This window comes from Nuphar pumila, chromosome 11, assembly GCF_984573655.1.
Source record: "Nuphar pumila chromosome 11, dmNupPumi1.hap1.1, whole genome shotgun sequence".
Classification (NCBI taxonomy): Eukaryota; Viridiplantae; Streptophyta; class Magnoliopsida; order Nymphaeales; family Nymphaeaceae; genus Nuphar; species Nuphar pumila.
In genome coordinates, this window is record NC_143259.1 from 42,402,209 (window position 1) to 42,429,784 (window position 27,576).

The window sequence follows — 27,576 nt, forward strand, 5'->3', positions numbered from 1 at the left end:
CATAATATAACATATTCAGTTTCACATATGAAAGCATATCATATTTATCCTATCTCACGAAAGCATATCATGTATTTAGCATGTATCATCTATATGCATCATGAAAGCATATCATGTTTATCATGCATCATCAAAACATAGTTTCTCAACAGTAACTTCATAATCACTATACATAGTAGGCGTATACAGAGTAATCGCTATAACAGGAATCACGATACATAATAAATCCTAAGCCAATAAGCGCTATACGTAAGTATAAATCATGAAAGAATTATATAATTACAAACCTAAGTTTATGTAGTCTTGTCAATTTTTCTGTGGCACTTCTGTGTTACACTTATTAAGGAAAAAATTATATAATTATAACAAAGAATGATAGAATTACAACATAGAATTATCGGGATACACAAATCACATAATATGTTTATTCACTAGCACTTGACAACTCAGTTGGACATAGAAATCACCGCTTTCTTGGACTTGGTGGAGTCTCTTTATTCGGTGGCCTCTTCGTTCCCTTGATCTTATTAAACCCACTAATAATCATCTCAACCAGTGACCCAATTTGTCTACTCAAATTCTGCACGTCCTTTCGTAACTTCTTATTCTCACTCTTCAGCATCGCTAACCTTTGGTCGGACGATACCTTCTTCTTTGGGAGCTGTGTTTGCTCCTTATCGTATAATGCAACAAAGAGAATCGTAGTATTCGCCAAATGGACACGAAGGACATTACGTCTATGCTAGAAGACAACATGCTCGGTGACAACAGTTGTAAAGACCGTGAAAAAAAAATCGTGTCAGACACGTGCCCTGCACGTGTCGGACACGTGTCGGGGGGTCTGGGCTTGTCGGACCCGGATCCGAGCTGGACCCGGACCCGAGCCCGAACCCGGGTTCTCGAACTCTCGAGAACCTGCGTCTTTTAAAAAGACACAGGCGTCTCGGGCAAGGGTTCAAAAACCCTCGCCCCTTCTCTCTCTCCTCTGCTCCGGTCTCCCTCTTGCTGCCGCCGGCGATCGGAGACGTCGGCGAGCAGCTCTGACCGGCGATCCTTTCTGCGGCCTCCCAAAGGTGCGAGCACTCCCCTCTTCGTCCCCGGTGTGCAGGATGTCGGCGATCGATGTCGACGACAGCCTCTGAGTTTCAGGAGATCCAGCACTCCCCCTGTCTGCCGATGACTGCGCCACCAGCGACCACGTTCTTCCCCCTCTTTTGGCTGTGAGGGCGGTGACCTCCGACGACCTGCCGATCAGCGCCAGCGACCTTGAGCACCGACGACTCGCCGTCAGCCACGGCCGCCGTCCTAGGTGCTGCAGCCGCCGGCGATCGTCGCCTCCCCCTTGCTGTCTCATGTGTCGTCGATGTCGGCAACTCGCTGTCGGCCATCTTTTCCAACGATCGGCTCCGACGACAACCAACCCCGTGCGCTGGCGACCTTCGAGCCTGGCCGACCACCCTTTCTTCCTCTTTGCCTCCTTGTCGTCGGTGGTTGCAGCCGGCGACAGCCTTCCAACTTCGACAACGCCACCACCCTCTGTCCGGGTGGCCTCAGCCGACGGTGGCCCTTGGCCCTCCAGCCTGCAAACTCCCCTAATTTAGGAGGTATAACCCTCCTCTCTGTCTCTCCTTTGTGCAGAGTTGATCGACAGGGGGGGGGTGAGCCCCCTGTCGTCACAGCCTGTTGGTAGGGGGTTAAAACCCCCTGCCTCCCTTTTTAAGGTTGGTCGACAGGGGGTTGAGCCCCCTGTCGTTGACTCTTCTTGGCAGGGGGTTCCACCCCTGCCACTTTTTCTTGTTTCTCGGTAGGGGGCGGGGTCCCCCTACCTTCGTGATTGTCTTTCGGCAGAGGGCGAGCCCCCCTGCACTCCTTTTGTTTTCTGGTAGGGGGAGAAGCTCCCCCTGCCCTCCGTTGCTTCTCGGCAGGGGGATCGGCCCCCTGCCTCTTTTGCTTTGTCGACAGGGGGTTCCTCCCCACCTGTTCCTTTTTTTGTGTTTGCCTGCAAGGGGGGGGGGGGGGGGAGGCCCTCTGTATTTGTCTTCTGGCAGGGGACGAGTCCCCCTGCTCCCTTGTTGTTTTCGGTAGGGGGGAGAGGCTCCTCCCCTACCTTCTGTTTTTTCCTCAGCAGGGGTTGAAGCCCCCTGCTCTCCATTTGTTTCCCTGCAGGGGGTGGAGCCCCCCTGCTTTCCTGTTTTCAGGCAGAGGCTTCCCCCCTGCATTTCGGTGTTTGCTCTCCGGCAAGGGGCTTTTCCCCCTTGCCTTGTTCTTGCTGCCGACAGGGGGCTGCGCCCCTGTCTCGTGCTTTGGCAGGGGGTGTTCCCCCCTGCCTTGTTGCGGCAGGCGTGGCGAGGAGCCTCTGCTCCCTCCCTGCCTTTTTCTTTGTGCCTGGCAGACAGGGAGCTTCTGCTCCCTGCCTTTGGTGCTGTTGCCAGGCAGGGCTGAGGCCCCTGCCTCTGGCACCCTTGTCTGCAGGATGCAGAGCTCCTGCCTCTGCCTCCTGCAGGCAGGAGGCCTTGTTGCTTGTGTATTTTCGGCATATCCTAATGATCTAAGCTCTCCAGGTTGAACGGTGGATCCAGCTCGCCCTCTGTGGCTCGAGCTCTTGTTTGCTTATGCTGCACGTGTACGAGGACCCGCAACCCCTTAAGGTAGGGGATTCTTGCGTGAAAGGACAATGATCTGATAAATGCTAAAATAAGAAAGATAACTAAAAGAGGATGATATATGTATACGTATAATGTATATACGTATGTCTTTACCTTCAAGGACGCGGTTTCGTGATCCTTGTCCTCTTTACTTTCCTGCACTTTCCTTTCTGTCGCCGCCGCGCTATATGTGCCTAGGCTTTTCATTTCTGTCTTTATATTTCATGTATTTTAATTCAAGGACGCGGTTTTGCGATCTTTGTCCTCTTTACTTTCCCGTACTTTACTTTTCTGCTGCCCCGCGCTTTGCGCTCTGGCATTTACTTGCTTATGTTTGCCTTGTTCTCCAGGATGCCTGGTCCTCCTTTACGTTCTTGCACCTTACTTCCTGCAATAACTTGTTGCCCCGCGCTTTATGCACCATGGCCTTTGCTTCTCGCTTTACTCTTCGTGCTTTACTTTCCTGTGTTGTCTTGCTTGCTCTTGCTCTTACCTTTTGTATGTATTCGTCTTTATCTTGTTGCCGCACTTCATGCATATGCCTTGCTCATGCATGTATTCTATCTTCGTCGTATGCTTCTTCACTTGCTTACACTTATCGATCTATTGAGGTGCAACCCCATGCCTCGTGAGTTGTCCTTTACACTTGCGTAGTCAGTATAGGATCTCATACCTCACGAGTTGCTTGCGTAGTTGCCTGCTTGTGCGTTACGATGATCGAGGTATGATCTCATACCTCGTGTGGAGTTTTAGCGTTTTACCCTCGCGGTGCGGTTTCGCCCACCGAGTCTTGTCCCTCGTTTTGCCTTTGTATTAGTATGTGCACGAGATTGCCTCTTGTCGGCTTGCACTCCCTGAGTGCAGCTTCGAGTGTATAGTGTATATCGTTTCACTTGTCTTAAAGGTCTCGACACACACTTATGCACTTCGGTTCTCCAAAGATGATGGTCTTAGGTGCGATCCTATTTTCAGGAAAGTATAGCATGTAAAGCAATGATAGCGGTCAGACCTCCCAAATCGATGTATTGGGGATAGATGTGTTACAACCTCAGTTCGCCTATTCGATACGACTCAGATAACCTTGTTTAGGAGCATGTGCACGAGTAGGACGGGAATCCTTTCAAGGTACTTGGGTCATCGCTAGATAAGCGTTGCATCACTTCTGATGCAAGATCTAGTTCTAGGCTTTCTGGCCAAACCCAGATGGTATCACCTTCCTTCCTTTGCGAAGGTATTGTTGGATCTCTTACGAGGGATCCATGTTCCTCCTCTTGTAGTTGTACCTTTAGTTCCGTACGATATGTTTGGACTACGAAGAGCAGGACGAGAGATCTATAGTAACCTCTAAGCGTGTATTGACACATTAAGCTAATCCTGTTATATCGTTTTCGCCTAATAGGCAGATTGCTCGCGATTGTCTAAAAGACCTGAGCACGATCAGTTGGAACTAGAATGAGTTCACTGTAGGCTTCTATAAAGCAAAAGCATTGGGATTTCCTGCAAGAGATCCACACCCCTCTCATCGTGGTTGTACTTTTGAACATGTACGTTGCGTACTACGATGAGTTGGATGAGAGGTCTATGTCTGCCTCGAACATGCAATGACATGTGTTTGAGATCACAAGAGTGATGTTTCTACCCTCACTGGGGATTGACCCCTTTGATCGTGATTATACATTTGAATAGGTACGATGCGTACTGCGGTGAGTAGGTTGTGAATTGTGTGCTTGCCTCGAACGCGCAATAGCGCGTATAACTCACCTAAATAATAATCATGCGCCTTCACAGGCAAGATGCTCGATTGGGTTGAAAGACCAGAGCATGAGAATGGGACGACGGTTAAGAAACCCTCCGTCGTGCTCATTCGGGACTGTTCATCAAGAGAGAGGATGGATGGTACAAAACTCTGATGGACAATCATTAATGGCAATCTCAGGCAAAGATCCGACCTTCCCCAGTCATCGGAGGTTAGGGGAAATCCTTTGGGCCACTTCTGCAGAAGTACGGATGCGCATCCATTGGGCCTTTGTTTGCCTTTGGGGATTTACTCTCTTGGTCACAGACCGTCCCCTTAGGAAGCGGACTCAGTCAGTCATTCGGGGTATGATAAAATACATAGCATAATGGACCCCCGAATCGATCTCGGTTGTTTCTACGTTTTTGCCTTGTGCGTACCCACAACGACTTGCTTAGTAATGAGACAAGATATAACTCATACACATGATCATGAGATACGCATATTGCGACGTGCATTGCTTGCTTGCTTGTTAGCTCGGTAGTTAGGTATGCTACTCGTTGAGCTAGGTACGCCTATCGAAGCGTTACCCTTGTTGGTTAAACTGCTTGCGCAGTTCTGCTAAGTAATGACTAGCTTCTCATACTAGTCAATTACTTATAATACTAGCATTATGCTAGTTGTTGCATGTTGTGATATAACTGCCACATGTTTGCCTATCATAGTTGCGGGCCGATAGACTGAACCATATAATGGTACTTGTATGTATTACGAGTGTTGTTATGAATACCTATCTTATGCAAATGCTTTGCTTGACTGGTAAATAGAGTTAATTACTCTTCACCTATTGTATCTGTGGGATTGCTATAGTTGCTTGTTTAACACTATAATCCTTATTGCTCTTGTACGTAGCTGTTTGTCTTACTAGAACCTTGCTTATTCTATAGCATGTTTGATTAGATTTGCTAGTCTTGCTTGTTCCTGCTTTAGCTAGCGTTTATCTTGCTTATTGCAGCTTTTGCTCTTTCTTGTCCTTTGCACCCCTACTAGTCTGTTGTGAGACTGACCCATTTTCATGGGCAGGTGGTGAACAGATTGAGATAGCTTGCGATGGCACGATGACGCGATGCATTCAAGGCAATGCCCTTTCCTGACGTTGCGCTCCTGGGGACTCTTTTGATAGATGTGGTACAAGGTTTCTTTGAAAGCATCTATTTTGATTATAACTCTGCATTTCTAAAACTGTATTACCAAAATGTGGTTCTTCTTTTCATTTCAATAAAATATGTATTTGAACTGCAAATCGGTTTGTAAGGGGGAATCTGCTTTTGGTTGTAATGTGCCTAAGGTCTAGGGACTTGTTGTTTTGAACCTGATCTTCCGCTGAACTTCTGTTTTTAAACTCTGATAAATGATTGATTTCAAAGCTTTCAACCTTTTTCATAAAAGGTTTCAAGTCCACGATTTTGGGGCGTTACAACAGTGACCTCACTTTTAGGTTGCTTCTTCTTAATTTGTCGATTTTCATGCATGGGTTGCTAATAGTGTTTGAAATAGTTGGGGTCATATTGTCGTTCTTTATAATCATATGGTATGACACAAACACCTTCTTTGTTTCAGTTATCCAATTGTTTCCTGAAGCGTTTGTGCCAATTCACATTCCTGGCCCCACCACTATTCGTCTTCCTTTTCAATACCACTGACAATTTTGGTATCGACTGTCCCAAGCCTGCTTGTAGGAGTACTCGACTACCATGCTGCAACTCGGCTTCACATTTGCTAAAGAGCCAAATATCGCAGACAGACAGACAGACTCGCAGCCTCGGCAACAACCTTATCGTCCTTGTCCTCCCCATCCCCATAAGGTCTCCACACAACCTGTACAATTTAGATTGTGGTTTAGATATAGACATAATTATTCAAGCAAAATGTTGAATACGATAACAATTTGTACTAAGGAAGACAAAATGCTGAATGTGATGATTACTTAAGAATGTTAAACATTACAACGATTTACGCTAATGAAAGATGCAAATACAATAACGATTTGTACTAAGGAAGACAAAATCCTAAAGCGATGATTACTTAAGAATGCTAAACATTATAACGATTTATGCTAATGAAAGTTAGATGCTAAGGAGATAATGATTTGTACTAAGGAAGACAAAATCTTAAAGTGATGATTACTTAAGAATGCTAAACATTACAATGATTTTAAACCATTTACCTCATTTAAATGCAGCTCATTTAAAATGAACTGAGTATTTTCCTCCTTGACATTTATTGAAGCCCACTAGCCAATCTTGGGAAAACTACAAACTGCAGGGCCACACTGAGGATGCAAGGGACAATATGCTCCCACGTTCGGGCCTATAAAAATAATATATTAGTAAGACTATAACCTTCAACGAGCTTAGTCCATAAGCATTAAATATGTAATAAACAAATACCTGAACAAATGACCAAAACCCCCCGACGGTTATCGTACCCCTATTTGCACGATAAAGTTGACTGTACAAGTGTGCGAGCATAGCAGCACTCCATGCTCAGTTGTCGACTTCATCTAAGTCTTTCAGGAACTGTAGCTATAAGTAACTTATTCTCGAACCAGAATAAACGGAAAACAAAGTAAGTCCAAAAAAATAAAGAAGGAAGCTGTGCAACTCTTGGTCAGCTGCTTCAGATGCACATGCAACGAACCGGAAATTGCTTCTACCAGAAATACACTCTCGTCATTCCTCCATCGACATTCCTAGAAGGGTCGTGCAATTGTTCCTTGGGTTATAGTTTGAATCTCTTATTAGGACAACACTTCCATGGCACTTGAGACTCGTAATCCGTGCCACATCTTCTAGGGTCATGGTCATCTCAAAAACTCCAAACTGGAATGTGTTTGTCTTATGGTTCCACTTATTAACAAGGTGGGTCATGGTGTTCCAGCAATTTTCAAAATAATGTTGGTCTAGAAGGCCGCTGAAGTACATCTTTCTTAATCGGTCCTTCTGATATTCACTCAGCTTTCTGAACCACGACAGAACTATAAGCCACTGACACCGCCCTTTCAGCTTTTCACATGTTGCTCTGCTTATGTTCTGACCTGCATGTAACACAAAATATCAAATCACAGTTAATCGCTATACATAGTAATCGCTATCGCATTAATCGTTATCTCAGTAATCGCAATACAGAGTAATCGTTATACATAATAATCACTATACAAAGTAATCTCTATACATAGTAATCACTATACAGAGTAATCACTATTCATAGTAATCGCTATTCATAATAATTTCTATACACAGTAATCGCTATTCATAGTAATCCCTATTCATAGTAATTGCTATACATAATAATACCTATAACAGTACATCGAGACATACAATAGCGATTAACGTACCATGGTCACACTTTTCTCCTCTTCATCCCCTCCCTTCCTCTGCTTTTGTACTTCTTCTTTCCTTTCGGTACTAACAACCATCGTCTGCTTTTTCGTTTCCCTTTCCTTCTCTTCCTTCTGCTTTTTCCTTTCTTTTCGTTCTCTTCCTTCTGCTTCTTCCTTTCTTTTCGTTCTCTTCCTTCTGCTTCTTCCTTTCTTTTCGTAGGTTCAGGGCTTGGTTACAAAAAGAAGGGGTCCAATTAACTATTCGTGTCAGACCCATGAGGTCCGATAATTAAATGGGTCAGGCATGATTTACGAAATTTTATACCAAACCCGGGTCAGACCCAAGTTCCAATTAAGATCCACAATATTTCCATATAAAAACTTAAAAATTGTTATTTTACTTGGTATGGACCGGGTCTCGTTTATGTAATTTTTATCGGATCCTGAAATGGTTTTCTTATGAAAAATCTGGTCGGACCCGAATCCGATATCCGCATCACTTGGTCGGATCCGGGTTTGGACCTACTTATTTTAGCGGGGGTTCGACCCATTAACACCGCTAGCTGTTCGCGCCGGATTACTGGTTACTACATACAAATACATATACTCTGTTGCGCTTCCCACGCTTTCAACTCAGCTCTAGCTCTTTTTCTCTTTCTCTCTCTCTCTCTGTAAGCCAGAAGACTACAGCAAGATTCCATCCTTCTCTCCCCTCTGTTAATCTGCTTCTCACTCAACCGATCGCCGGAGTCAAGAGGTATACTCCGTCTGCAAATTCTCTCGTTTTTCTTCTTCACTGTGAGTCTTTCTTTCTTCAATTCTTTGAGGGCGATTTTCCTGTGCATTTCTTTGATGGTTTTCAGGGTTCTTTTCTGAGAAACTCATGGATCACCAAGCATTCCTCCGTTTGAGCATTCTGATCCTCTGCACCTTTGATTCAGCCGTCGCCCACCGCCATCTACCACCTGGTAACTGATGACACCACCACTCATCTCAAGAAATAGCAGTTTTGTTAAGATTTTCTGTCTTGATTTTCCCCAAGAAGTAGATTAAGGCATCCGGGAATCATGAAATTACATAGACTCAAATCTTTACGTATTTCTCCCTTTCCATTTGTTGTAAATCCTTTTTCTTTTTGTATATTTGCTTGCTTAAATTTATTCTTTCCTTTGTAAATTGTGTAAATAGGCTGGGATCTTATCTACTCAAGAAAGGGAAGTGTGGTGTGTAACATATATATGTTGATATGTAAATCTGAAGGTGATATACAGAAATACATAATTTTCTTCTCCATCGGTTCTTTGCTTCTTTGAATACCATTGTTTTCACATCATATCAGAATCTTAACAAGTTTCTTCATTGAAATTGTGTCCTCTATAGGTATTTTCGATGGAAATTATCTGATTGCTGACGCTGATGCCGGTTCTTGCATGCCATCCAACGCTACCCATCTGACGACTACCCACAATGACCCTTCTCTGCTATTTTTTGATGTTTTCATGGTGGAGTATGGCCTTTTCTGCAAGATTCATGCTCTCAGTTCGCTGGATTTTCACGATGGCGACGTCACAAGCCAACCCCATTACAAGAATCGGCCCAAACTCTCCTCGTCTCATTCTTTGGACAAAAAGACTCTGATAATTAGGTATGAACAAGTAATTGTGAACATTTTCTATGCACTACAATTACTAATAACAGTCTCAAAAGAAACTTGAAAGCTCATGGATCTCCTTTCTGTTCTTTGTTAACCGATTTACCATGTTTATGATTGTTTTATGTTCTGTCATATTGCTCTTCAGAATATCGAGGAAGGCATGTTGACACTAAATGAGCTAGGTTTTGGTTTCTGTTGGAACCAAATATGAATATCTTGTTTTATTTTCATCCATTTGAGGTGAGACTTATAAACATTGAACATTTTTCCTTTCAATCTTGGAAACAGTACTTTAGAAGGAATAACTTATGAAATGTTGGGTAGAGTACAAAACTTTCACCAGCTGTGAGTACAGTGCAGTATACCTTAATAGTTAATCTGTTTGATTGATACCAACTCTCCTGCTAGTTCATTACCGTGTGAGTTTTCTCTAACTTGAGATATTACTGCTCAGAGACCTCAAAAGTTATAGGCCTAAACTGTCCTCATCTCATTCTTTGGACAAAAAGACTTTGATAATTAGGTATAAACAAGTTACTGTGAACATTTTTCTATGCACTACAATTACTAAAAAGTTTACATATTCACGACTTCTTCTTTCCTATGCAGAGCAAATAGGACAGCATGTCAATCCTCCTCATTCACATCTGATCAACTCTCACTTAGGGCTATAAGTGAAATGCCAGCAGATATTGTGATTCAAATGCCAAAAGATGCAGACAATCATTCTATCACAGACTATGAGATGAAGGACCGACATGGCCAGAGTTACCAAAGACTTGCAGTTTTAGCATGCATATTTCTACTAATAGCTGGGATACATGTTCTATCCAATATGTGTAAAGAAGCAGAAGTGGAATCACTTACCACTGTCACTTCATGTATGTCTTGTCTTCCAACATATAATAATATTTTTGTATTCATCAGATGTAATTTCCTATTAGAATCATAAAATTATAAGCACAATGCTCTCTTTCTCTTTCTGTCTGGCATTGAAAAAAATGTTTTTCTTCTAAAATATATGTATATCTTTGCATATCAGGTGTTAGTGGCATTGTGGTCTGGAGTTCTGAATCAGTTATGTCTATGGAAGAAGCGGAATCATGCATCAAAACCAGTTCATGTATGCTCTATCTTTCTATGGTCAAAATATTTCTGCTTATTGGATGTTTCTTCCTATAATAAATCATGAATTTAAGCGGAAACATCTCTCTCTCTCTCTGTCATATTGATAGACATGCTTTTCTTATAAATATACTTCTGTATATATAAGGTGCTGCAATAATGGACCTCACCTGCACAGGGGTTCCCTCCAGTCAGGAGAACACAAATTCTACAAACAAATTCAGCAATATCGTGGGTGAAGGCATTTCAGAATCGGTTGTGTCTGTGGGAGAAGTCGAATCATGCACAACCACTTCATGTATGTTTTGTATCTCAGTGGACAAAAGTTTTATGCTTATTGGATGTTTTTGTTTTCCTATTACAATCATGAATATAAGAATAATAATCTCTCTCTCTCTCTCTCTCTCTCTATATATATATATATATATATCTTTGGGTGCAGGGGTTCCCTCCGATCAAGAGATCATAGATTCTACAAACAAGTTTAGCGACATTGTGGGCCGGAGTTCCGAATCAGTTATTTCCGTGGAAGAAACAGATTCATGCATCAAAATGAGTTCATGTACGCTCTGTATTTCTATGAACAAAATATTTATGCTTATTGGATGTTGTTTACCTATTAGAAATAATGAATTTAAGCAGAATCATCTCTATCTCTATCTCTATCTCTGATATTGATAGACATGCTTTTCTTAAAAATATACTTCTGTATATATCAAGTGCTGCAATAATGGACCTCACTTGCACAGGGTTTCCCTCCGGTCAGGAGAACACAAATTCTACAGACAAATTCAGAAATATCGTGGGTGTCTGTGGGAGAAGTCAAATCATGCACAACCACTTCATGTATGTTTTGTATCTCAGTGGACAAAAGTTTTATGCTTATTGAATGTTGTTTTCATTTTCCTATTATAATCATGAATATAAGCATAATAATCTCTCTCTCTCTCTAAATATATATATGACATTAATAACAATGTTTTTCTAAAATATACATCTTTGGGTGCAGGGGTTCCCTCCGATCAAGAGATCATAGATTCTGCAAACAAGTTTAGCGACATTGTGGGCCGGAGTTCTGAATCAGTTATTTCCGTGGAAGAAACAGATTCATGCATCAAAACGAGTTCATGTATGCTCTGTATTTCTATGAACAAAATATTTATGCTTATTGGATGTTGTTTACCTATTAGAAATAACGAATTTAAGCAGAATCATCTCTATATCTGATATTGATAGACATGTTTTTCTTAAAAATATACTTCTGTATATATCAAGTGCTGCAATAATGAACCTCACTTGCACAGGGTTTCCCTCCGGTCAGGAGAACACAAATTCTACAAACAAATTCAGAAATATCGTGGGTCAAGGGATTTCAGAATCGGTTGTGTCTGTGGGAGAAGTCGAATCATGCACAACCACTTCATGTATGTTTTGTATCTCAGTGGACAAAAGTTTTATGCTTATTGGATGTTGTTTTCATTTTCCTATTATAATCATGAATATAAGCATAATAATCTCTCTCTCTCTCTCTATATATATATATATACATATGACATTAATAACAATGTTTTTCTAAAATATACATCTTTGGGTGCAGGGATTCCCTCTGATCAAGAGGTCATAGATTCTACAAACAACTTTAATAGCATTATGGTCCAGAGTTCTGAATCAGTTATGTCTGTAGAAGAAACAGAGCCATGCATCAAAATCGGTTCATGTATGTTTTGTATTTCTATGGAAAAAATATTTATGCATATTAGATGTTGTTTTCCTATTATGAATCATGAATTTAAGCAGAATCATCTCTCTATCTCTGATATTGACAGCCATGCTTTCTTAAAAATATACTTCTGTATATATCAGTTGCTGCAATACTGGACCTCACTTGTACAGGGTTTGTCTCCAATCAGGGGAACATAGATTCTGCAAATAAATTCATCAATACCATGGGAGAAGGGATTTCGGATTCAATTATGTCTGTGGAGGAACTGCAATCGTGCTCAACCACTTCATGTATGCTTTGTATCTCACTGGACAAAAGTTTTATGCAGAATCATCCCCCCCCCACCCCCTCTGACATTGATAGACATGCTATTCTTACAAGGCATATTTCTGTGATAGACGTTGCAGCAATGGACCTCACTTTCACAAATTCTGCCAACAACTCCAGCAACATTATGGCCCAAAGGAGTTTTGAGATCCATGAAGAAAAGCTGCCTACTAGAAAGCCAGTGAAAGTAAGAGACAGTCAAATGCAGCATGGCCAGAATTCCTTTTCCAATGAGGTAAACCTATTCAAGTTTTCAAGTGTCATAACACCACTGCATTCTTTTCTATGAAATCTGACCCTTTGATTGCTCTTATAATCTGATGTTTCTTGTTATATCTTTCTATTATCATTTCATTAAATGATTTGTCCTAACCTTTTCAAAGGACAAGGTCCCAAGATGTAGTGCAGAGTTTGAAAAATAATATCTCACCAAATAGAGAAAAGAGTAGGAAGATACAGAAGGAACTTTAGGTTCTGATAGCTGGAAAACTGTGCAAATATTTTTGGGGTGTTTAAAATAGTATTTTAATATTTAATGATACTTAGTGTTAGTAATTTTAAATGATACTGTTCCCATTTATGTTTTTCTCTAAAATTGAACAAATGTTTTTGTTCATAACAGCGTGCACTTGTCTAGAATTAAGTCACTAATGGATTATAATGGAAAATGATTCATTATTTTATTGGTTGTGATAATCATAGTTGGAAAACCCGGCGAGTTGACTCGGGAATCGCCTGAGTTGACCTTGATCGGACCCCAACTGGCGATTCAGGACCACAGATCCACATGCCACTTATGTGTCTTTTGTCATGCATTTCATGGTTTTAATGCATAATGCTTATAAAAGGACAATTTTTATAAAGAATCATCTATTTTTAAATCATAATATCAACAATTATGTATAGTTGCACACTTATATAGCTTAGTCATTGATGTCATGTGCTAAATTTTAGTGATTATACAGTTCTGAGTTTGATTTTTTCCATGTCTTAACACTAAAAAAATCATGTCCTAACTAATCCAAGTTACTAAGTCAACCTGCTGACCCACGAGTCAAGGGTCCAGCGATCCGGGTCCGAGTCACGGGTTTGCCAACTATGGTGATAATATCTGATGTTCTAATAATGTGGTATAGGAAAGTCCCTTACCTTGATGTAGTAGAATGATTCTAATATCCATATGGTAATTTAAGAGTCACCTAACTATAACATTCTCTATTTTACAACCAAGAAAGAGATCCAAAGTTCACATGTTAGGCACATTTGAAAATGGCATTACCTATATACACATTTTCACATTGCCAAAAAATCGGTACCATCCCTCCAAATCACTATGAGCAGCAGAAGAAAAAGATGCAGAGTGCCAACAGGAACCCTCGATGCTCAATGCTATTTGGTAAAATGAGACAAAATGTTGAAATTCTGCCCAAATTGCACTGTTTTCCATTTCCATAATTGAAGTTTCAGTATTTTAGACATTTGGTAGAGATTTTGTCCCTCCCACAATATAATTGCTCTCATTGTCCTGATTGTTAATGCCACCCTTCTTCCAAGAGGACTGTCCCCTGAAGCCAAGGAAATGGGTACACACCAATATCAGGCAGTAATAGAACCGAAATTAAGAGCAACTCATCCCTAGGTCATTCCAACTTCAAATATTTATAAGCACAAGCCTCTCAAACTACCTTTTCAGTCTTCTCAATGGATAGACAACCTTCATTATTGATCTTTTTTTCTCTCTTCTTTTTTCCATTTATCTTTCCAGATTGCCAAGCTGTTGGATAGCTCCACAGAATTTTGAACCAGAAACTCTATGCTTATTATTATTCTGCTTATCTGCTCATCATATGGTTATGTAGTATGTACTCTTTTTATGATGATTCTTATTCCGGACATTCCATGTCCTCAATTAATAATGTGAAAAACAATCTCGCAAAAATTTTATTCCAATGGAAGTCATGACTGAGAGAAAACCACCATTTCAATTAACAAAAAGGATCCTCATGTATGGTATTGAGAAGCAGCATTCTTCCATTTGTGACTAAAGCAACATGTGTCAGTTGTCTCCTTCCTTTCCCAAAGATGACACATATTTGGCATTGAAATACAAAATTTCCTCATTCTATCTTGTGTGGCAAGCATTTCAAGAGAAACCACCAGGCAGCCCCTAGTAAATTGCCTTTTCACCATATTAATTTCTCCATTTTCTAGTCAAATATCTTCTCTTGTAAAATGCCAAATATCCTTTCCATTCTTCAATCCATCCCTGTGAGAGAATTAAGTTTTAAAGTGAGATGAGTAGTAAGAACTGCATTCCATTGCTAAGATAGTATATTGATATGCCAAAGATTGATCCAATGGCCACAAAATTTGGTCTTGAACATCCAGATAATTGACCTTTAGGATCAGATGACTATCTATCAACCCTTCAGACGAACGAAGCTACATTCTTATTTGCCTATGCTCTAGAAAGTTGCACTAGAGGCCCTTTTTTATATATACAAGTGATATATTTCCATGCCTGAGAATCTCCATGAGGGATTCCCACAGGCAATAAGGCCTTGAAACTCGAGTATTTTAATGTCTAAAGAGGCCAAATGAACAATTGCATCCAGAAAATTCAAAATGATAATTATCCAAATAAGCTTTATCCAGTTCTTCAAACCTCCTAAAGCTAACGACATCTTCCTTTTTTAGTTCACACACAATATTTTCCTTCACCAAATGCATGTAGTTTGCTTCCTCTCCACTGCCCTCAAGCAAATTTCTCAAATTCCTTCAAGAACAAGTATAAAGCAGCTAGGATTTGGAACTACTAGGTCAACTACTAGGATTAGGTCACATATCTTGCATATGAAAGAACCTGGATTTCCATGTTTTTAAATTTTATTACAATGGTTTGTGATGATTTTTAGACACTGGTCAGCTTCAGGCCTTCCACTGCAAAGTGAGGAGAGGTGCGCTTAATTGGTAAAGAACCCATTGTCCCATCCTCTAAAGGATTTAGTAAATCACTGAATCCTTAGGATCACTAATATGTATGCATGCAGCTCTTGCAAAAGACAAAAAAGCATACTTCAGGTTTGGCATAGATTTGTCATCAAATGAGTGAAAAGGTAAATGCATCATCATCAAACGATATGAGAAATGAGACCATCTTGGAGTGGAACACTCACCATCTTTTTCAGCAAGATGGAGTCTCTCTGGTGTAAACCCCCAATGCTAGTGAATTACTTCCTAGTGATCCAGTAATCAAAACATAAAAGCAACAATTTTCAATTTTCATCCTTCTTTCAATCTAATGTTCTCGACCATTTGTTCTAAAGGGTTGTAATTTGGTGGATAATATGCCTTAACATTATCAATTTTGATTCATAAAGTATGCTATCCAGAAGGCATTATGGAATCGTTTATTTCATGGGCCAGCAAAATAGTCTCCCTAATCAAGCATGGCTCCATGATTGAAATAAAATAATGTAAGGAACCTCCTAATACAATTCATTGTTACTTATTAAGTACTAACATTCTGAGTGTATTTAACAACATATGCTTTAGATTTCATCAAAGCATTGTAAATTTGCTTACAGCTTTTTCCACTGTATCTCCATTCAGGTATAAATAAGCTGGGTAACCATTGAACTTAGGCTCGGATAATATCATAATCATTCAAAGAAAAAAAAGCATATCCTCTTTAATTACCTTAGGACAATCTGGGGGTAAATGGTTTAGCAATCAAGAAGGGCAGTTGGCCCAGATGGTATACCTATCGAGGCTTGAAAATGCTTGGGAGAGAAAGGTTTAGAATGGTTGACAAAACTTTTTAACAAGATTTGGCGGACAAATAAGGTGCCTAATGAGTGGAGGAAGAGTACTTTAGTGCCTCTATATAAGAATAAGGGTGATATACAAGATTGCACAAACTATCGTGGTATAAAACTCATGAGTCATACTATGAAACTTTGGGAGAGGGTGATTGAGTCTAGGTTGAGGAAGGTTGTCATGATATCGGAGAATCAATTTGGTTTTATGCCTAGAAGATCAACTATGGAAGCTATACATCTTCTTAGACAACTTATTGAGAGATATAGAAAGAGGAACAAAGATTTGCATATGTTTTTTATTGATTTGGAGAAGGCATACGACAGAGTACCTAGGAACGTTCTCTGGTTGACAATGATGAAGAAAGGTGTTTCTCTCAAGTACATTAGTATAATTAAAGATATGTATGAAGGAGAAGTAACCAATGTCCGCACTTGTGGAGGGGTGACAACCAATTTTCCTATAACAGTTGGGTTACATCAAGGATCTGCTTTAAGTCCTTTCCTATTTGCTATAGTGATGGATGAGTTTACAAGATCAATTCAAAAAAATGTGCCATGGTGCATGTTGTTTGCTGATGATATTGTTTTGATCGATGAGTCTAGAGTTGGGGTTAATGCTAAGTTAGAATTATGAAAACAGACATTGGAAGCAAGCGGTTTTAAGTTGAGTAAGAGTAAGACAAAATATATGGAATGTCGGTTTAGTAAGCAACGAAGTAGTGATGGGAGTGTAGTGAAGCTTGGTGAGCAAGTAATACCGGTGGATGACTATTTCAAATATTTAGGATCTATCATTCAAAAGTACGAAGAAATTGATGGAGATGTAAATCATAGGATAAAGGTTGGGTGGATAAAATGGAAAAGTACAACTAGAGTGTTGTGCGATCGTAGAATGCCATTGCGGTTGAAGGGAAAGTTTTATAGGACGACTATTAGGCCCGCTTTACTATATGGTACGGAATGTTGGGCTGCCAAGAGACATCATATTCAAAAAATGAGTGTAGCTGAGATGCATATGCTTAGATGGATGTGTGGAAATACAATAAAAGATAAGATTCAGAACGAGGAGATACGTAAGAAGGTAGGCGTTGCACCCATTGAAAATAAGTTGAGAGAGAATCGTTTACGGTGGTTTGGACATATTCGGCGAAGGCCTAATGATGATCAAGTTAGAAGGATGGAGAAATGGGAAAATATATTAGTTAAAAGAGGTCGGGGTAGGCCTAGGAAGACTTGGACGGAGATGATAGGAAAGGATATGAATGCTTTGAACCTCACCGAGGACATGACATTGGAGGAGAAGGATTCATGTGGAAGACCCAAAATGATTTTTTTTTTGGTTCATATCGCTGACCCCAATTGTTTTGGGATGAAGGCATAGTTGTTGTTGTTGTACTATGAATTTCCTCAATATATGCCCATCTAACTCAACTTTTTTGAAGAATCTTTCTTCCTTTTTTCTCCTTAACTGACAAAACAAAAGAATTGTGCTTTTATCATGTTTGTTGAGCCACTGAATATTTTATTTTATTTTATTTTTTATCACATAAGGATTTCTATTCTTCTAAAGTTTTTGTGGATCACTCCTTCGGATTTCTTTTGCATTAATTGCTTTTTTGTCATCAACGCATCCATTTTGTTACCAAAATCACATTCTTTGATATATTACACACTTTCAGACACATTACCAGTTGGAAATTTATTCAAAGCTTTTTTAATGTACCTGATTCCAGTAAGTTTATTAATAACTTGCTACATAGAAGGCAACAATTCTTTATATTCCAGCTGTCAAAATGATAGCTTTAAAATTAGTTCTTTTCGTCTGCATTTAGAAGAATCTCAATGATTTGACTCCATAAATCTTGGAATCCCTAGTCTCAAACATGATAGGACTGTGATAAGAACTCTTCTTGGTAAAAGCAAAGGTGTAAGTCTAGGAAGCGGGAGCGGGAAGAGATTCAGGAAGTGGGAGCAGGAAGCGGGACATTTCTAAAATTTTAGGAAACAGGAAGCATGAAATGACTTTGAAGCGAACCGGAAATCATCTCGGAAACGAGAAGAGAAGCGAACCAGAAATGACATAGGAATCGAACCGGGTTCGATGGAGAAATGAAAAGGGAAGCGACCTAAGATTCAAGTGGAAAGCGAACAAAAATTGAGCTTTCCTGATATTGGGTTAATTTTTTTTTTATTAAAAGTTAAAACTGTCTAAGCCCCCCTCAAAACAAAGAAACTCACTTCAAGCAAGTGCGAAGCAAGTGGGCAACAAACGGGGAAGCGAGTGGGAAGCGATTTTCCCAATAATGGGAAGTGTGCTTCCCCATTAATGGGAAGAACGCTTCCCAATTAAAATGGTCGCTTCTCCATGCGTTTTGAAAGTGCCACATTTTGCGCTTCCGAAACGCGTTTGGGGGAAGCATGCTTCCTCATGTTCTATAGTGTTTCTGGTAAACCTGGGTAAAAGTGCTCCATGTTTAGTTGACCCGAAATGGTAATCCACACTACATCCACAAAATGTCCATCAACCATGCAATTAAAATATTCTTTCCAATTGTTTCATTATTGGAAGGTGAATATGATTATTAATTTTTGTTAATCCAGATGATGTGGTAAAACCAGAAAAATGGTATGCATATCAGACAAAAACATATTCTCAATTTTCTCTTATGCATCCTTAACAACTTTGGAATCAGCCTGATAATCCACAGCTCTAGAAAATTGCAAAATCATTGATTTCATCATGCTGACTGCATTGAGTCTCTTAGCAGGATTATACTTGAAACAAATGCCAGTAACACAAAGCAAATCCCTTGCAATCTTGGACATGGTTTTACGGTGGTTTATTTTCCTTTCTTTTTCCTAGAGGTTTCTTTGTGATAAGTGTCTAAATTGCAAGTTTCAGCAATCCTGTTTCCTCTTTATCTATTCTATCTTTAATGCTTGCATAAGTGTCTATGTTTGTGAAGAGAGAGAGAGAGAGAGAGAGAGAGAGAAAGAGAGAGAGAGAGAGAGAGAGAGAGAGCAATGTTTTCATGATGACTAGAGACTTTTCATATTAATGTTAATCAACATGTAACCTTGAAGTAGAGTTAAGGATGGATCAGGTTAGAGCAAAATAACATCAGTTGTCAACTGAAACATACTATGCTAAGAAGCTTCTTAATATGATGCACTGTTGCTATTAAAAGGAATAAATTGCATTTGAACTTTTAGTTACTTACTATCATGCCAAATCTGCAGGTGTTTCAATCGTCCAACCATCAAAACATTGTTTCTCTGGATGGATATTTCCATAAACCAGAAAATCAAACTTTAGCTCATGATCATCTATTCGATGAATCTTTAGCAGAAATCTTGCGTGGTATGTTGAAATATAAAGTGGAAAAATTATGTCTTTGTTTTATATTGTTGCATTTTCTTTGAAACTTTTGATACTCGCCTTAATTGTGAATCTCAGTAGTTTGAATTACTATCTGAATAAAATTCAGGTCACATTATTAAAAGAAGAAAAACAAGTTGGTTTGGCAAGTTGAAAGATGCAATTAATGATACAAAAGGTAAACATTTGTATCATTTTCATTAGATTATATTATTGTAGGCAGTTCACGGAACTTGTGAAGATTGCTTCAGGTTTTAAAAGTAAAAGAAGAAAATTGAATTGGCTTCGCAGATTGAAGATTGCAATTGATATTGCAAAAGGTAACTGAAGTTTCTCAATAATGCTATACACAATTCTCTACACTTGCAGCGTATTCATTTAGTTTCAGAAAGTGACACTTTTTTGGTTGTTGGGTGTGTATTTGAGCATGCTTACATGCATGTGTGTGGAAAATAATATCTTTACCCAGTTGGTGATGGTTATTTGCTGTGAAATGCAAAATTATGAAAGTTTTCTCCCAAAAAGTGCCTTAAATTTTGTGTTAAATGCAAAGGCATTTCATGAGTTCATACAGTTGGCAGCAAGACGTACAATTTGACTATTGAATTCTACCATGGGTAAGCAAGTATATGTGTGTTGTATGTCTATGTTCATGTATGTATGAACGTTTGAATATGAATATGTATATGTATATGCATCTTTATACACTGTAACTTGGCACCCATCTGTAACTTTTTACAGAAAACACAATAATTCAAGAAATGGTGATCACTTTGGTTTGCTCAGCCAGTTTTTTTATTAGATTAGATTATAGTTTTTTTTGGGATTTTTTATTTCTGGCATGTACTGGAGGCATGCATATCGTGGGATGACATTGCAGATTAAGAACAGATCTCAATATTTTTTATCACATTGCTATTTGATTTTACATTTTTGTAAATTTGCTTCATGTGAACCACAAACTCATATTGAGTCACTACTTAATGTTTTTTGTAAGTTTTTTTCTATTTATTTCAACTCTTTATGTATATGTTTCCTCTTCTACATGGACCTTGCATTAGGTCTAATTTATTTTTAATTTGTTTCTTAGTCAAGACTTTTTCAATATGAACTCATTGTATATTGTTTATTCTACATGTTAAAACTATCACTTATACTAACATACAAAATGTCTTCTGAACATGTTAGAATTGAACTTTCTACATAGTGCCAGTCCTGAAACAACACAGGGCAATATGAAGAGCAAGAACGTGCTTATGGACCAGAACATGAACATAAAGCTACGTGGGTTTGTCACTATGCATAAACAAGTGGCGAACACAGAGGCTGTTTATGCAGAAACTGATTCACTCTTGAGATCACAGTAAACTTTTGATTAGATTTATCTTTCTACTGCTCTATATAGTATGCATATATTTCTTACTATTTTGATGTGTGCAGGGATCATTTAATTGATGATAATGATGTCTTCAACTTTGGGGTTGTCTTAATGGAGTTGATCTGTGGGACAACTTTTTTGAAGCAGCGCTGTCCCTGTGATCCATGCTCCTTTGATTTGGTTGAATGGGTACCTTCAAAACTCAATTGAAACTCTTATCCTGCTTGATATGTTGTAGCTTCCTTCATCATCTATCAATGGATTAAACATGCATGCTCATGTAGACTTGCATACATACCACGCAGGCATGCAAACTGCACATGTGAATGTGCGCTAATTTATGATTTGTTTTTGTGATCATTTAAAATGCAGGTCAAATGTAACTTTGAAGCTGGCTGGTTCATGATTGTGGATGAAAGTCTAAAGCATGGGTACAATGCAAGAAGCATGGAACTGGTTGCTTCTGTTGCCTTAAGGTGTGTGGAAGATGATCCTTACCTTAGGCCATCAATGGCAGAGATTTTACATGAACTAGAAGCAGCTTTTGATCTTGAACTTTTACGCTCTTGCTGCTGTTTCCGTTAACATTTTCTTCTCGGAAAAATACAGTAGAAGAGACTTAGCAGAGCCCCAAAGGGAAAACAGTTTTAACGTGTCATGCTTGCTCACCAAGGGCATCTGTAAATTCCCCACTTTCTCAGTTATTCTCTTGAACTAGAATATTGGTTGTATGTAATATTTATGTGCCATCCATGAATTGTGTAAATGCTTCAAGAAAATGTTGTATAAACAATTATGTATTTTGGAAACAACTGCAGTACAGTTGGACAACATTGCAACTTTTTACTCCTAGAAACATGTTTTGAATCCCATTGAGTTTTTAATCGAAGATTTTTCTTCTGATTTGAAGATTGGCCAAAGTATTAGGGTTTATATTTAACATTGACCTGATACACTTCCCAATTGAAGGCTGCATGTGGCCCAGAGCTACCCATTGGTCCTGGTATGACATACAAGACTTTGAAGTTTACCCAATTCGCGGCAAATGTGGAGGTGAAACCGTTACATGGTTATCATTTTATTCTTGTCATGATTTGGGGACTCAACTAAATAACTCAACCCTACTGCTGAGTCCAAATTACGTGTGACAGCCATATCGAGAATTCAAACAGAAAATCACAAATATTGAGCAGAGCCTTTTGTGTTGCTCATGCGGCTTGGAAAAGATAAAGAAATTGTTGACATTTGTAAAAGTGTCTCCTGTTGCAAGCACAAATATTGCTGCTACTACAGAGCATTACTTGTTTTTTTTTTTGAAAGGCAAGCTGGGGTTAGGCAGACCCCTACCAGATATCTCTTAAGCCCCATGTGCAGAGGGATTCAAACCTGGGCCTTCAGCTTGGCACAGGACCCCGCTTACCACATGGGATACCACCTCAGTGGTACTACAGAGCATTACTTGGTCATAAAGAAATTGAGTAGCTTCAGTGTGGATAGTACTTGACCACAGTTTGTCATTGAATTGTCTGTTGTGCTTGAACAAGCTTGATCAACCTTCAATGTACACTTGAGACTTAAAACTAATTTTTCAATAACCAGCAAGTCTTCCTTTCTCAAGTCCACCAGTAGCCCCCTCAAGCCATCAAAGGCCACTAAGGTCCTTTCACTCAGCTAGTTGAATTTGGAGTTTCTTTCAAGTACACTTTCAACTAAATATTCATCTATGAGGATAGGAGGTCAATGGATGAGTAACTCTTTATCTTTGAGAAAAATATAGCATGGTTGGATCTAATCCACCATCTGACTTGAATTTGAATCCGACTAGTCAGATTCAGTAGCCGAATCATGATATGATCAATAATTGGATCCGGACTCGGTATTGAGTTTTGCATCCCATATGAGCCCAAATCTGATTATGTGTAAATGTAAAATTTTAAGCTAGTCGGTTTTGGATTCTTTGGTCTTATCTGATCCCATCTAAATCTCAATTTGTTGGTAATGCTTAGATCCAACCCGAGTCTAACTTGTTTACATCCCTAGATATATAGTCTAATTAACCTAAGAAAAGGAACAAGGTGAATGTTGGTTGGTTTATGAGATCTAATGTCTTGATGATGGAACTATCAAGAATGCAAAATGAATTTAATCTTCTTTATTGCTGTCAACAAAGAATGGTCGCTACCTATCCAAAAGTACATGCAATGGCCTATGTCACAAGGACATGGCACACTATGATATGTTGATTCAGACACAGATTCGTACAGCCAATAATATTTTAATGAAATAACATTTTAAATGTTAAAATACCAAAATATCAGCAATATTTTGAAAATATCATGATTTTCTCATGATATTTTTCAAAAACCCATATAATGCCAAAACTTTACGCTTACGTTTTTTGTTTTTCAATAGCTGCCTGTGTTTTCTATATTTTTAGTTGTATATCTTTTCCCACAAGAATTTTGTAACGATCCAAACCTTGTATGACGTTCTCATCTGCATAATCTGTGGACCCCATAGAATTGCACACTTTGAACATCTTTTCTTTACGTTCATTTCCTAAAGAACCTAGTGGTAGTTGTCCCAGTTGATAGGAATTAAGATTTGCAATATAAATTGTGTTTAAGGTCGTTGTGCACATGTAAATTTTAAGTTTTGTAAGTATGAAAAGTTACTCAATGGATATCTTATCACCTTCAAAGAATTGATGCGACAACTCGCTGCTCTCTAAGTACCAAGTTGCCTCATCTCACTGCCCTTTAGTTGTAACCATTTGCTATAAACAGAAAAGGTTAACCAGTTAGTTTTTATTAATCGGTAGAAAAACAATAGAAACCTCTTTTTTCATATTCAAAGAAATATGAGGTAAGGTAAAAGGTCATTGGTAGTTTCTTTCATCTTTCTATGTACTCGTTGTAAGCTGCTTTGAGTCTTTCTATAATTCTTGCTAGATGCTATATAATCAAAATATGTGATACATTCATGTTAGCTTCAAACGAGTCTACATACAAACATAACAAAAGAATAACTATACAAACGAGCAAACGTAACACTTACATCACTTGCCAACAAAGTTTCTTCACCAAATTCATACTCTTTTAACTTTTTTGTGTTTTGTTGCATAACTTCTTCTTCCTCGTTAACATATTGTCATCACAAATTAAAATTGCATATAAATACATACACGTATAATAGGACAAATATACACATATGACTCATCTTTTCACCTTAGGTTGCCCTATTTACGAACCATTTTTGGTGGATAGACATGTATAAGAGTCGATAGAGCGATGTGTGAAACATTATCCGTCATAAGAAGAAATGAATATGCATTATACGCAGCTTGATATGATTCAACTATAAAGAACTTATTGCATTTATCCTCTGATAGTGTGTCCTCATATAAAATGCAAGCGATCACATAGAATTCTACTAACCTACCACTCTTTACAAGAGTATAATTGCTTTTTAATATCAATATTGTAACCATAAAATTAATCATGGCCTTCGTATCGATATTGGTGAAAATGCACTACTGACATACGTAGATGTTGTGCTTTTCTCTTAAGTTTTTCTTTTACTTTTGGCACCACAATGCCTGGCATATGTTGTCCAGTATTCTTCCTTTTTAAAAAAGTTTTATCAGCAATATCGATACGAAGGCCGTGATTAATTTTATGGTTACAATATTGATATTAAGAAGCAATTATACTCTTGTAAAGAGTGGTAGGTTAGTAGGATTCTATGTGAAGTGGAGAAAGAGAAAAAATGCTTAAAGACGTGTAAGAAATGCAAGAGAGAGAGATAGAGAGTTCTCACTTCTCTTCACATATGCCATATAAACAATCTGCACTACCCCATCACTTTGCATATTTAACTAGTAATTGGAATACTTAGCCCAATAAATGGCTAATAATAACAAATTTGCGCTCCACAAGATGTTATTGTTTCAATAACCAGAAAATTATTCTTTTAAGGACATGTTGCTTTTAGTTTTTGGGTGTGTCATGATCTATGTTACACAGACTCTTCTACCAGAGCACCTCACCTGCGTCGCACCCGCACTCGGGCGGATGTGACACTTGGACACAACTTCCTTTGTGTTAAGTGAAGTCAACCACACTGAAGTCCATTTCTATCCAAAAGTAGATTCAGATTGGAGGATGATTTCTCGGATTGGCCGATGATTTCTCCAAGAGTCATCCCCTTTAATGGCGAAGTCTTTCTTGACTTAGGAATTATAGTCATTGCTAACCTGCACAACACATAAATTTAATCGCATCATTGTATGTTACAACCACCTCTCCAAGTATATATTATTACAAATTATCACATTCGTTACACAATCACCAACTTTACAATTTATCATAATATTTGGCTTCATAAGTAAACATCGTAGTACGATTTAGCAAAATTAAGTACAACATGCGGTAACTTCATAATTACTCATCGCTACTGTGTCAAACGTATAAATTGTTGGTGCTTCAAACGTATAAATCGCACCCTTCAAAATACATATCGTTGTAACATTTTGTCTTCATAAGTAAACATCGTAGTACGATTTAGCAAACTTAAGTACAAATCGTGGTAACTTCATAAATCATAAATACACATGACTACTGCTTCAAACGTATAAATCATTGTAAAAATCGAACCCTTCATATGTACATATCGTTGTAAATCATAAATCGCTACTGCATTAAATGTATAAATCGGTGCTACTTTAAATGTATAAATCTTGAATCATAAATCGGCTAAATCGCTAATGCTTGAAACGTATAAATCGTTGCTGCATCAAACAAATCGTTACTGCACTAAATGTATAGATCATTGTTAAATTCAAACTTACAAATCGTTGTAGAAAGTTAGCCTTCATAAGTACATATCGTTGTAATGTTTGGCCTTCATAAGAACAAATCGTGCTAACTGTTTTTTGATGCCCAAGAGGTGGATATGTACAAGTCGATTTATTTCAGTATGAAAATAGGTGTTATTTAGCATGAATAATATAACCGATTGTAAGATTTAATATTCAGATTTACATAACGAAAATCAATTTGTTTACATAACCAAACCTTACACAAAACTCACCAAAGGACACAAGTTTTGCTAATCCGACAGTGGAGGAAAAACACCTAGAAAGTAGATGCAACCGATGGTGGCAACAGTGCTCCGACTATGCTCTGATGGCAGTAAGCGACAAAAAGAGGTGCTCTGGTGGCAGTAAGCGACGAAAAGAGGTGCTCTGGTGGTAGTAGACGATGAAAAGGGGTGATCCGACGACAGCAGACGACGACAAAGGGTGATCCCGCGGCAGCAGACGACGTCAAAGGCTGCTTCGTCAAAGGGAGCTCCTGTTACAACAGATGGTGCATCGTCAAAGGATGAGATAGAACGTTTAGGTTGACATATTGCGAGGAGCTCCTGTTAAAGCAGAACCGTTTACTCTTTAGGGCAAAAACGATGATGATTTTAACCTTTTTTTTCTTCTGACGGGAGAACATTTTTGTCCTTAATTCGAAACATCGTTTCATGGCACTAATGGCGGGAAAGGGTACTTAAGTCTTTGGAAACAAACCGGACTCCGATGCTAAGTGATGCCGACACACACAGGGAAACAGGCCCTGCGTGCTTACATACGTGGTGGCGCTCATTCAGACCCGAGAACACGCACCTGCGGGTTCTTGGGGAGAACATATAACCTACTTCGATCAATGGCAGAGGTTTTACAACTAAAACAGCTTACGCCAAAGTATTTGGGCTCATAGTTAACACTGACCTCACACTTAATCAATGCTATCCATTGGGCTTGGTATGACATACAAGACCTGAAGTTTACCCAATTTGGAGTAAATGTGTATTATTCCTGCATGTTTGGGGATTCAACTAAATAACACCCTGTGTCAAGCTGCCGTTGCTTTATCACATTTGGGGGCATGCAAGACTGGGTGGTTATGTCCTTAACCCGGAGTTTTACCTCGCATGAAGACCCAGCTCTCAGTGAGGGTTCTTTCGTCGTCAAAATCTAAATAACTGGCATAAATTTGGTCTTGGATTTATGAGGAAATCTATAAAAAAAAACTACAAACTATTTAGAGAAAATGAAAAATTCAAAGAAAATCTAAGAAATAAGTGAGAAAATAACTGAATAGTAAAAAAATGGGGAAGTGATTTATTTCAACTGGACTCCCTAAACCCCTAAATTTCTCATCCTACCCCTAAATTTCTCATCCTTTTATAGACAAGGAGTTTCAATGGTAAATATAGATAAAATCTATAACTCAAACTAAGATGACTTTTTAATCTAATAAACTTTTTTTTTTGGACATGGATTCATCATTTGGACTCAATATCCAAATACAAACTAAAAAAATCCAAAACATAAAGTGAATTCAAATTAACCCTTA

The 27,576-nt window shown here is 38.8% G+C and overlaps 1 protein-coding gene across 1 annotated transcript; it reads left to right on the forward strand.

Moving 5' to 3' along the window:
* The first annotated feature begins 1,363 nt into the window (after positions 1 to 1,363).
* Positions 1,364 to 21,754, forward strand: LOC149822309 (putative LRR receptor-like serine/threonine-protein kinase At5g48740). The gene is made up of 4 exons (XM_089980251.1): positions 1,364 to 1,604; positions 20,980 to 21,154; positions 21,232 to 21,358; positions 21,542 to 21,754. Exons 1-4 carry the CDS (start codon positions 1,364 to 1,366, stop codon positions 21,752 to 21,754), a joined length of 756 nt encoding a protein of 251 aa, XP_089836377.1.
* The last annotated feature ends 5,822 nt before the right edge of the window (positions 21,755 to 27,576 follow it).

Bases quoted from the DNA above. Each gene is read 5' to 3' on its own strand.
- LOC149822309 (XM_089980251.1), top strand. From the start codon at position 1,364: ATGTCGGCAACTCGCTGTCGGCCATCTTTTCCAACGATCGGCTCCGAC. The intron at 1,605-20,979 runs GTATAACCCTCC...TGAACATGTTAG, and splicing joins AAACTCCCCTAATTTAGGAG to AATTGAACTTTCTACATAGT. The intron at 21,359-21,541 runs GTACCTTCAAAA...TTTAAAATGCAG, and splicing joins CCTTTGATTTGGTTGAATGG to GTCAAATGTAACTTTGAAGC.